The sequence below is a fragment of the Mytilus trossulus genome, chromosome 8 (assembly GCF_036588685.1).
Source record: "Mytilus trossulus isolate FHL-02 chromosome 8, PNRI_Mtr1.1.1.hap1, whole genome shotgun sequence".
Lineage (NCBI taxonomy): Eukaryota > Metazoa > Mollusca > Bivalvia > Mytilida > Mytilidae > Mytilus > Mytilus trossulus.
In genome coordinates this window covers 58,127,691-58,142,768 of record NC_086380.1, presented here as the reverse complement: position 1 = coordinate 58,142,768, position 15,078 = coordinate 58,127,691, and the positions used below count along the sequence as shown (strand labels likewise).

Sequence of the window (15,078 nt, the reverse complement as noted above, 5' to 3'; positions counted from 1 at the left end):
TTCATCAGAAACTACCTTGACCAAAAACTTTTACCTGAAACTTGCACTTTCATTTTCTATGTTCAGTGGGCCGTTAAATAGGGGTCAAAAGTCTAGTTTGGTTCAAAATTAGAAAGATCATATAATAAGAAACATTTGTACTTAGTTTCAAGTTGATTGGACTTCAACTTCATCAAAAACTACCTTGACCAAAAACTTAAACCTAAAGCGAGACAGACGGACGAACAGACTGCCGCAAAGAGTTTAAGACTAGAAAACATTATGCCCCTCTACTATCTTAAGTGGAGCATTAAAAGTAAAACGATAAACAAATTGTAAACTTTATTAAAAAGTATTCACTTGTTTTGTTTTTGCGGAAATGCAGCATAAAAACTTAACGTTACATTTGAATTAAGGTGACTCAATTTTAGCTACAGTGAAAGTGTTATAAACATCAAAGAGAGTCGATGCCTTGTTGGTCATTTGCACCCGAATCTGGTCTCCCACTACCAGTGTCATGCTGACAGTTTGGGTTGCCATTTCATATTTTTCACCAGTATATAGCCACACATAAATAGCTCCATTCTTCATAAGAGTAGTGTGAGTGCTATCATCGCCTGACATCATTGTAACAGACACCAAGTAAGTACCCGCCTGTCCTGCAGGAACAGTATATATTCCACCACTGTAATTCGGATCCGAGTTAAGAACGTTGTTGTGATTATTGATAATAGCATTCTGAGCATATGAATGCAGACCTGTGGGTAGTGTCCCTGTAAATGCCGCTGTAAAAATAAATCAATTATATTTTGATTATGTATACTATACATATAAACATACTGTGCATATTAAGTACTTATTATATAGCATATATATAAATATGTTAAATTTTGCAAAGGTTCATCTGGACGCACGACAAAAGTGTTAATTTCAGTAACTGGTCGTGAGTTGAAACTACTGCTAGTGCGTTGATACCACTGCTAGTAAGTTGATACCACTGCTAGTAAGTTGATACCACTGCTAGTAAGTTGATACCACTACTAGTAAGTTGATACCACTGCTAGTAAGTTGATACCACTGCTAGTAAGTTGATACCACTACTAGTAAGTTGATACCACTGCTAGTAAGTTGATACCACTGCTAGTAAGTTGATACCACTACTAGTAAGTTGATACCACTGCTAGTGTACTACTTGAATACGGGAGTGTACCAATTCATTAATTAGTGTGTCCGAACTGGCTTAATTCATAAAAAGTTTTCTAAGATTGATTGATTATAAATTTAGTAATTTACTTTTGCAGAATTGTGATATTTAATAGGTCTCGTTTGGTGATTTTGTTTAAAACGCATTTTTAACTAGTCTTCCTCTACTTTAAAATTGTAACGTTTCCAATAGCCTGATAAAGGTCAGCCTTGTGCTTTAAATTTGGATGTTTAAAATTATGACTTTATTTTCGTATAGTCCAATTGTTCATTTCATTTTTTTTAACGCTATCACATGTGACAATGGATCCTTCCTACTTTTCATCCTATTGTTTTAACGCTATCGCATGTGACAAAGGATCCTTCCTACTTTTCATCCTATTGTTTTAACGCTATCGCATGTGACAAAGGATCCTTCCTACTTTTCATCCTATTGTTTTAACGCTATCGCATGTGACAATGGATCCTTCCTACTTTTCATCCTATTGTTTTAACGCTATCACATGTGACAATGGATCCCTCCTACTTTTCATCCTATTGTTTTAACGCTATCGCATGTGACAAAGGATCCTTCCTACTTATCATCCTATTGTTTTAACGCTATCGCATGTGACAATGGATCCTTCCTACTTTTCATCCTATTGTTTTAACGCTATCGCATGTGACAATGGATCCTTCCTACTTTTCATCCTATTGTTTTAACGCTATCGCATGTGACAAAGGATACTTCCTACTTATCATCCTATTGTTTTAACGCTATCGCATGTGACAATGGATCCCTCCTACTTTTCATCCTATTGTTTTAACGCTATCGCATGTGACAAAGGATCCTTCCTACTTATCATCCTATTGTTTTAACGCTATCGCATGTGACACTGGATCCTTCCTACTTTTCATCCTATTGTTTTAACGCTATCGCATGTGTCAATCTCAATCTCCGGCGCAGAGTTCATATCCGTTCCATACATGCTTTGCAATACTGCACTTAATATGACGAGGTCATATTGAGTGTAGTGTTACAAAGTATTGAACAGAACGGATATGTGATCTCTGCGCCGGAGATTGTGTCAATCTATCAATACAAATAGTGACGTTTGTGTAACTTAAAATCATAATTAGCACAAAACTTACCATTGCTAGAACGACACATCAACACAAACAAGAGGAAAGTAAAAATGTGAGTCATTATCATTGGAATTGGCAAGCGTATCTGCAAAACAAACAAATAGTATTATTATCTTATTCAGTATAAAAATTATCAACATAAAAGTCAAAAATGAAGTACTGAAGGTCAATTAAACCCAAAAAAATCTAAATCGTGACCATTTCAAACAATGTAACGAATTTAAGAAATGTCAACTTTTCGACTTTGAGTTGTGACGATGAAGGTTAATCCAGACAGGCGCTTCGAACATGTATCTGTTATACTATAAAAATGATTAACACAATATCACATTATAGAAAGATCGTTAACAATATTTTTATTGATTGAGACCATGACTGCTACATTGGAAAGAAAGTATTTTATTTAACATTTTAATTTCTAATACACCTTATGTCTGCTTCTTTGTGCGTTATTGCGGTTTTTTTTACATTGAATGTTGGACATCCATATGATTGTCTAATTATGCTACAAATAAGGCTAACATAATGTGTACGAAATAATTATAATACATGCATTCCAAACAAAACAAAGTTCAAAAAGAAGAACTAAAAGGTGTGTGTTTTGCTAGCTACAAACCCAGGTTTAATTCACCTTTTTACTAGAATTCATTGGAAATACCTGTATCAAGTTACGAATATGACAGTTATTTTTCATAAGTTTGATGTTTTTGATTTTTTTTCCGATACGAAAAGGGACTTTCCATTTGAAATTTCCTTGGTATGTTTGTTGTGTTGCTTTTTGAAAGATATTTTCATCAAATAAATAAGTTGGAGTTGAGTACACTCCAGTGTTGACTGGCTAGTGATTACAGTAGTAAATACTAAGACCACTCGACCACCGAGGCCCTATGTATTTACATAGAAAAAATCAGAAAATATACCGCCAATAAGCGTATCCATTATATTCTTATGTCAACGAGGGAACTCTGGTACTTTGCGTTAGACAAGTCACAACAGTTTGGAGACCCATTGCTAGCCTTCGGCTGTTGTTTGCTCTTTGGTCGAGTTGTTGTCTCTTTGACAGATTCCCCATTTCCACTCTTAATTTTATAGTATATTAAAAAAGCGTTTTCAACCAACAATTTCAGATATTTTAAAGAAATAATTTAAGATAGAAAAAAATGTTACGAAATTGACAATGTTTGTTAGTTTAACATCTTCTACTCAACTTTGAACAGGTATGTTAAAATTATCTAATATAGCATTCGTATAAACAAAAAAGCGTAATGACATAAAATGTGAAAGAAAAAACAAATATAGGTGAACAATCTTTTTTTTTCATATCACCTGTTTTCTAAAATAACTAGTTTCGCTTAATCAATCAATGCTCTTAAATTTTTTACTTGTTTGGCCTTATAAATATGTTGATATGAGCGTCACTGATGAGTCTTATGTAGACGAAAAGCGCGTCTAGCGTACTTAATTATAATCCTGGTACTTTTGATAACTATTTATGTCCATTTAATTTTAACTGTTAGCAATCAATGCAGAAAACACACTTACCTTTAAAAATAATATAAGAGGCTGTGCTACAACTCTGAAGTTGAGAAGTTTTATCAGCCAAACAGGTGTGGATGAATGTTAAAGGGAACAACAGTTTATATACCGTAAATCATTGTCATGAATTAATTTTTTTCAAAAAAGATCAAAAGAATAAAATAACAGGGTGTAAATGTACGCAATTTAAAAAGGAAATGGAAATTATAATTCATAGGAGGCATTTAAAGATATATATCAGTGAAAAGTCTTTACTTCTAAAACAAGTGAAAAGCATTGCTTTACACCATAGATGTAATCATGAATCATGAAAATGTATAAATAAACATTTCAAAGGTCGGATGTTATAAATTGAAGTATATGTGAATTTTCAATCAGAGAGTGGGTAATAACTTTCAATGTTTGAGTATATGGTTACTGACAGTAATGTTTTTTTTTATTTGAATTGCACTGGTTTAAAGACAAATATCGTATTGAGTGTTATACCTATACTTTATCTCCTTTGAAAAGACATCATCAAATTACCTCTAAAAGAAAATGTGTTCTTATGCTATTAATACAGTACGTTTATTAGAAGTGGCCATTTGACGCAATACGAAAATCCAGATTGTGGAGTCTCTCTGAAGATTATAAAGCGAATTATAGCAATATTACATTATCGTTGACTGACTGGTGAATTTTTAATTGTGGTTTGCTTAAAAAGAATTAATGGGGGATTCCTTGCAGAAATTTCAAACTCTTAAACCGAGAAATACAGGCAAAATAGCGACATAAAATTAATGGCATAAAAAACACGAACAAGTACTAAAATCTATAAAGGAGACTAAAGATTAAGCAACACAAACCTAACTAAGTTAAAAACCGTTCTAGATAATGATCTTGGTATTGTTATATGACATCTGGATTAAATTTTTTTTAGAATTGAAAGGTTTATTACTCATTATTCTGAACTGCATATTTTATTAAAAGTGAAACCCAATTCTTCAATACAACTCAAGAAACGATAGCCCTCCTGTTTTAATCTATTTATAAAAAAAGACATACACCTAATAATATTGACCCTTAAACAAGACTTTACGTCTTCTTTGCGCAATATTCCTATGCAATTTAGGGTTTAATCATTTATATATACTTTAATCCTCAAAATTGAATACTTATTATTTTGCTATAAAATCAACTAACAAAAACTAAATTTAGAATATTTACTTCGAGAATGAGAGTGAGTATTCCAAATGAAAATTAAGATCAGTAGTTTTTGTCAGTTCGGTAAGAATTTTCTGTACGTGTGGCAAAGTTGGAATAAGTACAAAGAAAAAAATCCCACAGGTGAAGATGGAATGGTTACAGATCAGTTGAATTATTGTAAAGATCATACAAACTATTGTAAGATGCAGTCACAGAAATAATTATATAAAATTATATTTATAAATAAAGGCAACAGTAGCATACCGCTGTTCAAAACTCATAAATCCATGGACAAAAAACAAAATCGGGGTAACAAACTAAAACCGGAGGAAACGCATTAAATATAAGAGGAGAACAACGACACAACACCGAAACGGACCAAGCAACAGACAAAACACCACGAGAATAACAAATATAAAATCAAAACCAAATACATAAATTTGGAAATAGACAAGTACCGTGCCACGTCTTATCTCAATATCTCAAAAATAAGAGAAAACACAAACGACTCAACGTTAAATGCAACACACACAGAAACGAACAATATTATAACAATGGCCATCTTCTTGACTTGGTACAGGACACTATTAAATGAGAATAAAAGTGGTGGGTTGAACCTGGTTTTATGGCATGCAAAACCTCGCACTTTAATGGCAAAGTTAAATATAACATTGAAATGACAACATAATATTACAGGACTACAATACAAATAAAAAGGAGAACATATTAGAAAAAAAAAAAAAAAAAAAAAAAGCATGATTCATAGATAACAAAAAGCATCAGGTTTAAAATCCAATACGCCAAAAACGCGACTTGTTCACACAAGACTCACCAGTGACGCCCAGATATACAAGATCGAAAGTGAAAAAAGTACAAAGTTGTACAGCACTGAAGATCAAAAGTTGAAAAGGTTTTGCCAAATACGGCATTGTTTGTATGCCCGGGATAAGAACATTATTATAATATTACAGGACTACAATACAAGTAAGACGAAACAAGTGACGACTCTACGATTAGGAAACACCCGCCACCAAAAGTTGAATATGTTAGAGAAGTCTGTTTGGCTTGTGTCTTATCCAATTAGTACTATTAAACCTTATCGTAAGATAAGTCATACGATTTAGTTTTGTTCCACTAATGGGTGTTTTACAAAAATCTTGTGATATTCAAGCTGCAATTCGTGTTGAAGTATCACCGACAAGTTCTAATACCAGTGTCCCAGTTAAAATCAATGCACGTTTCCATAGCTGTCATAAGAGGTACCAACAAGTTTATAAACACAACTCAATTATTTAATTCATAATCAGAGTAATATCAACTAACATTGAGATGAGGAATAGAAAGATGTTGAGGGGGAGGCGGAGGGGTTGAGGGAGGATGAGGAAAAAAACTTCTAAAAAATTTATAACTGTCGTAGTGTCATCGTTCAATTTCCCCTTTATTAGTTACGGAAAGTATCATGTGCGATAATAAAAATTCGCTTATTCAAATACAAATCTTTGTCTTGAATTAATTTTATACCAAATATACCTTTAAAATTTAGTAGCTTTAATATCTCATTCATTCAAGTACAAATGTAGCATGTGGCATTTTTGGGCATTTACATGACCTTGTTTACAATTTATTCTAATACGGCCACAACAACTTCTCAACACTGTATTGTATAAAATATTTATTGCAAATATTATAAATCTACCCAAAAAGCATATGAATTTCGTGTTATACAAAAATCTACCCAAAATAGACGGTGTTTTGATGACGTAAGTTACTGATTTTCCCCCTGTTCAAATGATTTCTTTGTACTTGTTCCAACTTTGCCACACGTACAGAAAATTCTTACCGAACTGACAAACAAGCCTTATCTTAATTTTTTATTTTGAATACTCGCGCTCATTCTCGAAATAAATACCCTCAATTTAGTTCTTGTTAGTTGAATATCAGCATAATGATAAGTATTCAATTTCGAGGATTAAAGTATATATAAATGATTAAACCCTAAATCGCATAACAATATTGCGAAAAGAAGACTTAAAGTCCTGTTTAAGGTCAACACTGTTATGTGTATGCATTTTTTTTATATAAGTAATGTAATTTAGCTAGAATTCGCTTTATTATTTTCAGAGTGACTTAACGATCTGGATTTTAGTATCGTATGAAGTGGCCACTATTAATAAATGTACTGTATCATTAACATTAGAACAATTGATCTTTGATCGAGGTAATTTGTTTAAGTCTTTTCAAAGAAGGCATAGTATAGGTATAACGCTCAATACGATATTTGTCTTTAAATCAGTGCAATTCAAATAAAAACATTATGGTCAGTAACCATATAGTTAAACATTGAAAGTTATTACCCACTCTCTAAGTGAAAATTCACATATACTTCAATTTATTACATCCGACCTTGTAAATGTTTATTTATACATTTTCATGATTCGTGATAACATCTATGGTGTAAAACAACGCTTTTCACTTGTTTTAGAAGTAAAGACATTTCACAAATAAACATCTTAAAATGCTTGTTATGCATAAAAATTTCAATTTCATTTTTAAATGCGTACATTTGCTTAATGCTTTTTATTTCGTTTGGTCTTTTTTGAAAAGAATAAATGTATGACAAGGATTTAGGGTATATTAACTGTTGTTCCCTTTTACATAAATCCACACCTCTTTGATTGATAAAACTTCAACTTCAGAGTTGTTCCACAGCGTCTTATATTATTTATAAAGGTAAGTGTTTTTCTGCATTGATTGCTTACAGTTGAAATTAATTGGACATATATAAGTGATTAAGCAAAACTTATTATTTCAGAAAACAGGTGATATGAAAAAAAGATTGTTCACCTAAAATTGTTTTTTCTTTTATATTTTATACCATCACGCTATTTTATTGATACGAATGCTATATTGAATTATTTTATCATACAAACCATACATAAATGTTGTAAGTTCAGTAGAAGATGATAATCAACAAACATCGTCAATGTCGTAACATTTTTCTATCTTGAATTATATATTCAAAATATTTAAATTGTTGGTTGAAAACGCTTTTGTTACATGCTATAAGATTTAGAATGGAAATTGGGAATGTGTCAAAGAAACAAAAATCTGATCAAGGAGCAGACAAATCAACAACTCGACCAAAGAGCAGATAACAGCCGAAAGTCACCAATGGGCCTTCAAAAAAGCAAAGTGTCAAAGCTCCCGCGTTGACATGAAATATTATTAATACGCTCGTTGGCGGTGTATTTTCTGTTGATTAACCAGACGTAGTTTTCAAAACCATATGGTGTTTGTACCACTTGGCTTAGATTGACTTTGCCAGATTTGCTCACATCTCTTTGATCTTTTTGGTTGAATTATCTTTTCTTATATAATACAGAGGAGCATGGGTGGCCGAGTGGTCTAGTTAGGTACTACTGTAATCACTAGCCAGTCAACACTCAGTATACTCGATTCATTTTTTTTTGTTTTTTATGAAAATATCTTTCGAAAAGCAACACAACAAACATGGCAAGGAAATTTCAAAACGGAAAGTCCCTTATCAAATCGGAAAATAAAAAAAATTCAAACTAATGAAAAGCAACTGTCATATTCATGACTTGACACAGATATTTACCTATGTATACTAGTAAAACGTTAAATTACATCTGGGTTTGTAGCTAGCAAAACATATACCTTTTACTTTTTTCTTTTTTCTTTTTGTTTGGATTGCCTGTATTGTAACTAATTCGTACACAGTATGTGAGCCATATTTGTAACACCATTAGACAATTATATGGATGTTTAACATTCACTGTCAAAAAACCGCAATAAACTTATAGAAGCAGACTTAAGGTGTATCAGAAATTAAAATGCAAAATGAAACACCTTTTCTTCCTGTCATGGTCTCCGTCAATACAAATACTGTTTTTACATAACAATTTGTCTATTTAGTGAAAGTGTGCTAAAAAGATTTTATAGTAAAACAGAGGCGAAGGTCTGGATTCACCTTTATCTGGACGGCTCATAGCCGAAAAGTTGACATTTCTTACATTCGTTTCACTGTATAATATGGTCGAGAGTTTTATTTTCTTTTGGTTTGATTGACCTTTTTTACTTCATCTTTTACTTGTTTTGTTGATAATGTTTAAACTGAATAATAAATTAATACAATTTATTTTGTTTGCAGATACGCTTGCCAATTTCAATGATGTTGACTTGCATGTTTCTTTCCTCTTGTTTGTGTTAATGTGCCGTACTAGCAATGGTAAGTTTTTATGCTAATTATGATTTTACTTTCTTTCTTACAAAACGTCACTGCTTGTTTTGATAGATTGCCACATGCGATAGCTCTGATAAAATAGAATGAAATAATCGGAAGGATAAATTGTCACGTGCGATAGCGTTGAAAAAAAAGGATGAAAAATTGAACTATATGAAGGTGAAATTATAAATTTGAAGGTTCCACATTTAAAGCATTAGGTTGACCTTCATCAGGAAATAGGAAACATAATCATTTCAAAGAAGAGGAGTTATAGTTCAAAGTGCGTTTCAAACAAAACGAATAAACGACACCCAATAAATATCACAATTCTTCCAAAAAAAATTACGAAAATAATCAGCGATCAATTTAAGAAAACTTTGTTTTGAATCAAGCCAGTTTGGACACACTGATTAATGAATTGGTTACACTCTCGTAAACAACGACCAGTAACACACTAGCAGTAGGATCGAATCACGACCAGTTACACACTAGCAGTAGGATCAGCTCACGACCAGTTAAATAGTAGCAGTGGTATCAACTCACGACCTGTTACACACTCACAGGGGTTTTAACTCACGACCAGTTACACACTAGTAGTGGTACCAACTCACGACCAGTTACTGTAATTAACACTTTTTTGTGCGTCCAAACCGTTTCTCTTGATATTTTTCCTCAAGTTCTACTTACAAGGTCTACACAGGCACCGGATTCTGGTATTCCTTTCTTAGTCTGAATTTTTCTGATTATACTGTCACAACTTTCTTAAAAAATTGTATAGATTTTTCCAATTTTTCCAATTTTATGATGTGTTATTTTGATTTATAATGTGAACAAGTAACAAAAAAATACTCACGTCTAATAACAATACCAGATATGTATTTTTTAGGGAAAAAAGATTATGCTTGAATCATAAGTTTGTAAAATGTCAATTTGTTTTCGAAGAATACGCCTTTCTGGTTTCGTAAACAAAATGATGTTAAGCACTTTAGTTTTGAATTTGTTTTAAAAATTAGACGAACATTTTTTTGTGACGATTGACACATATTTTTTATTTATAAATCTTTTACATATATACTGAGGAGCCATCTGTGAAAGTCTTTTACATTTTAATTATATTTTTTTTTATCAAATTGTAACAGTTGCAATATATATATTATATAAACAGTCATATTACTGCAAAACGCTAATGAGAAATCTACACTGACATTGAATTTAATTCTTTATGAATCTATTTAACGGACATTCTATTGAACTATTGCCATGGCGTTGTCAGTTTTTTTTCGACTTATGTGTTTGAATGTCCATATGGTGAAATTTCCATCTCTTCAATTAATAGATACGTTAATCATATTATAAAATACTTCACTTTTACATATATTTTTTTTAACTTTCTGAGGGGGGATAAATCTAAGAATCTTTGCTTCTTGGTTTTTCTTTGATTTATATTGACTAACAGAATCTGTAACATATCTAAACAGAAGTTTCTCTACATACATGTATCCTTGGATTAAAAATTATATATGCATATTTGTACCATCTGCAAATATGTGTCAATTGTTTAAATGTCGCACTACATCTAATATATATCAAATATCATCATGATTACATGAGTGGGTTTTAACAAGGACTAAAACAGGTGACTGCAGAATAAATTGTACAAGAGATTAAGTAATGAATTTTCCTCATGCAGTACTTAATATGTGGTGTATGTTTGTGTGTATATTATACATTTATAATTCCTTGAATTATTTTTACAGGAGCATTTACAGGGACATTAACCACAGGTCCGCATTCATATGCTCAGAATGCTATTATCAATAATCTCGACAACGTTCTTAACCCGGATAATTTTTAAAGTGGTGGAATATTTACTGTTGCTGGAGGACAGGATGGTACTTACTTAGTGTCTGTTACCATGATGGCAGGCGATGTAAACACTCACACTACTCTTATGAAGAAAGGAGATATTTATGTGTGGCTATATGCTGGTGAATAATATGATATGGATACCCTAACTGTCACCATGCAACTGGCAGTGGGAGACCAAATTTGGGTCCAAATGAACAACAAGGCATCGATTATCTTTGATGTTTATAACACTTTCACTGTAGCTAAGATACCTCAAAATTCAGATGCAACATTAAATTTTTTAAGATGTTGCATTTTGGCCAAAAAAAAGCAGTGAATACTTTTTTAATAAAGTGCACCATTTGTTTATCGTTGTACGTTTTAAATGAGTTATACAGCTAACGCACGCATTTGATGTGTTGTTTTTAGTTTTACATGTACCTTATACATGTTATACCTAAAACAAGATAATATTCATTGTTTGATCATTTTTATAATATAATCATTCAATTGTATCAGGACTTCCACATGAAGATATATAGATCCAACCAATGCATCGATTGTGATACGATATTCATCTACTCGAGACACTTAAATTTTCATTTTAAAACGAGGGGCTCGGCAAGCGTTTAAAATATTTAAAATTTAACTGTCGAGAGTGGATAATGCATAAATATCTTATTACACGAGATTTGGTGGTAGAATCTGTTTCTCTTATAATTTTCAAACAATATACAGGCACACTTATTTCTTCTCTCCGCATCACCTGCAACAAGATGTGTTCTTTCTATGTGACGTCATGCCGTAACAATAGGTAATTCAGAGGAAAGCAAGAGAATTCGACGTCATAATCGGATTTTAACCAATGAAGAACTGAATTCAAAAGAGCCACAAGTTGATTGAATTTTAAAAGAATGGTTGTAGAAAGCGATAATTGACGAAGAATTAGAGAAAAGTGTATATATAAGACATATACGAGTTAAGATATGTGGAATTTGTCAATGAGACCAAACGAAACATACATCCTATAGATTATAAACATTTTGAAATTTGATTGGTTAGTAAATATTTGAATCTAAACCAGGTTGAAAAACAATTGTTATGAACACTTGATAACATGCTAGTGTGTTATGGAATGTTCTGTTTTTTTTAATCAGTAGGTAAAGTCTTTTTAGGCAACTAAACCTTTTAAGTTATATTTACCTATGTTTAACAGAAACACATTTTTATCAAACCAACATGTTTAAAGACTCGTCTTACGTACGTTAATAATAAATAAACTCATCATAGATACCAGGACTAAATTTTGTATATACGCCAGACGCGCAAATATCCCTCAAACCGTATATGTACAAACAACCTTCTTCAAATAAAACAAGAATAATCGATGGTGTATATAAACAAAACGAAAGATACCAAATGGACTTTCAAAATTATATATATAAGATGGATATAAATTATGATATAAGGTATTGGTCAATAAGACCAAACGACAAAACCAACCAATAGATATTGAACATTTGAAAATTTTCATTAGTTAATTTATAGTTGTAAACTGACCGTCATTCCTAAAAATGAAGAAGAGGTCATGCGCATCACTAGTATATCACAAATGAAGGGATGCGTAGCTTTATGTGAGACCTTTCTTTTTAGACTTGGTTTTCCCGTTTGAATGGCTGTACACTGTTTTTATGGACCTTTATAGCTTGTTGGTCGGTGTAAGCCTAGGTTTCATGATAAAGACGGTACCTTGACATATAATGATTTACGTTTATAAATTGTGACTTGGATGGAGAGTTGCCACATTGACACTAGCTTATATCACATCCTCCTATACCTAATAAGTAATGTCATAGATTACATATAACACATCAGTTCTTTTATGCTTCATTGTTTCTATTTTTGAAACAAATGAAATAGATCTATTGTTACGGATAACAATGCATTTCTACCACAATGTGTTCCGAGGGGGTTGTTGGGATCCCCTGCGGTTTACATATCCCGACAACATAGTCCATTGTTAGTCATATCAAAATCAAATACAGTAGGCGTACATACTTGTTTAAATTCAAATTGCATATCAATGAAACGAAACTTTAAAATACATATTTGTCGATAGATACAGTTTTTCAACAGTTCTATTTGAGTGGTCCATCAACAAGGGATACTGTGCTGTATGTGTATTATTTTTACTTTATTATTGATAATATCTGTTTAGTTCAAGCATCATGGTAAATATAACGTAATTTAATAAGACTGTCAACAAAGTGGGAGGTTCAGCGCTATAAAAACAGGTCTAATCCACCATTTTCTACATTTGAAAATGCTTGTACCAAGTCAGGAATATGACAGTACCTTGTCCATTCGTCTTTGTGACTTGTCATTTGATTTTGCCATGTGATTATGTACTTTCCGATTGATTTTTTCAGTATTTTTGTGATTTGACTTTTTTTTTATTGTTAGCAATGTGCTTGTTATTAGGATGAAACTCCAGAGATAATCCCTCCAAATCTCTGTGTTAGACATAAGGAATCACAGGTAGAAATAGTACCATCAAAAAGATAACTGTAAACTAGTCTTGATATTGTGTTAATACCAGTTTATTGATAATAAATTGAGGCAGCTTAGTGCTTTGGATTTCTTATTGCCTAGTATTTATTTTTTGAATATTTACGGAATTTTTAAAACGTTTGACCCAGTTAATCAAATTTAAAAGCACTAGAGTTGAGATAACTAAATCTGTTTAGTTTGGGTAGTTTTTGAGGTCGCTCTATCGTACAGTCCAATAAAAAAATCTCAGTTTTCATAATGATTTATATAAATAACATACATCTTGTCACTTTTGTTACAATTTCTAATGAAAGATAGAGCAAATTGTCACCCGTCGAAAAACCTTGTCAATCTGGGCTCACCTTGGTTGACAATGTTGTTTTGAAGTAACAAGCTTCTCTATTACCCTCTCATATTATGTCCTATATATATATAATGTCAAAAGACATTTAAAAAGCATACTTTATAGTCGTTCATGTTTGTGTATTTTTTTTATAAACTTTTTCTAAATCTTTTTTTTTCTAATCTTTTTTTCAACTGCATTGACAGTGATATAACCATTTGGTATCTAATCAGGGTCGGTAGGAAATAAAGTCATAAACAACCAGACCATTCAAAATACCACAACTCGTGGATATGATATCCCCAGATTCTTCAAAATACCTAAACTAGTAGATATAATATCATCCGATCATTCAAAATACTGCAATTGGTGGAAATGATATCACCAGATCATTCAAAATACCGCAACTAGTGGATATGATATCACCAGATTATTCAAAGTACCACAACTAGTGGATTTGATATCATCAGATCATTCAAAATACTGCAACTATTTGGTATTATATCATCAGATCAATCAAAATACCGCAACTAGTGCATATGATATCACCACGGGTATTTTTACCGTTCCAGCAGGTGGAAATGGTGTATACTCAATGCTTGTTTCCATGATGTCAAGCCTTCAACCCTCTCACAATGGTTTATGGAGGAATGGAAATATTTTGGTATGACTATTCACTGATTGGCAGTTAAGAAAGCCTAAATATAACATAATAATATCAGATTATTACATGGCATTTTTCATATCGCATGTATTATCAGCCCTAGGTTCAATATCAGCCCAAGAGTCGCATGGCTCGAGGGCTGATATTGACCGAGGACTGATAATACATGTGATATGAAAAATGACATGTTATGATCTTTTTATCATATGCTTCAACAGTAGAGAAAAATAACAGATTCATATATTGATACTTTTACGTGGTTCCCGAAAAGAAGTTGAAATATTAAAATGTTCACGGACGTCGGACTCAAAACTTGATACATTCAATATGAAATCTTTCTATCATATGCCTCAACAGAGAGATAAAACAAAAAAAACACATTTTAGATGGACGAATCGA

The 15,078-nt window shown here is 32.1% G+C and overlaps 1 protein-coding gene and 1 long non-coding RNA gene across 2 annotated transcripts; one reads left to right on the top strand and one right to left on the bottom strand.

Annotated features, from left to right (window-relative positions):
- Nucleotides 1-308: 308 nt before the first annotated feature.
- On the bottom strand, nt 309-3,964 carry LOC134682000 (uncharacterized). Its single transcript, XM_063541607.1, has 3 exons — nt 3,850-3,964; nt 2,314-2,392; nt 309-764 (listed from the first exon to the last, which is right to left on the bottom strand). The coding sequence occupies exons 2-3, from the start codon at nt 2,372-2,374 to the stop codon at nt 391-393; spliced, it is 435 nt and encodes a 144-aa protein (XP_063397677.1). The 5' UTR covers nt 2,375-2,392; nt 3,850-3,964; the 3' UTR covers nt 309-390.
- Nucleotides 3,965-7,657: 3,693 nt separating this feature from the next.
- LOC134681999 (uncharacterized) lies at nt 7,658-11,323 on the top strand. The gene is made up of 3 exons (XR_010100754.1): nt 7,658-7,758; nt 9,200-9,277; nt 11,032-11,323. It is a non-coding gene; the product is annotated as an uncharacterized LOC134681999 (long non-coding RNA).
- The last annotated feature ends 3,755 nt before the right edge of the window (nt 11,324-15,078 follow it).

What these genes read in the sequence shown, in the direction of transcription:
- LOC134682000 (XM_063541607.1), bottom strand. Translation starts at nt 2,374, where the DNA reads ATGATAATGACTCACATTTTTACTTTCCTCTTGTTTGTGTTGATGTGT. An exon ending in GATGTGTCGTTCTAGCAATG is followed by an intron (nt 765 to 2,313) that starts GTAAGTTTTGTG and finishes TTATTTTTACAG; the next exon opens with CGGCATTTACAGGGACACTA.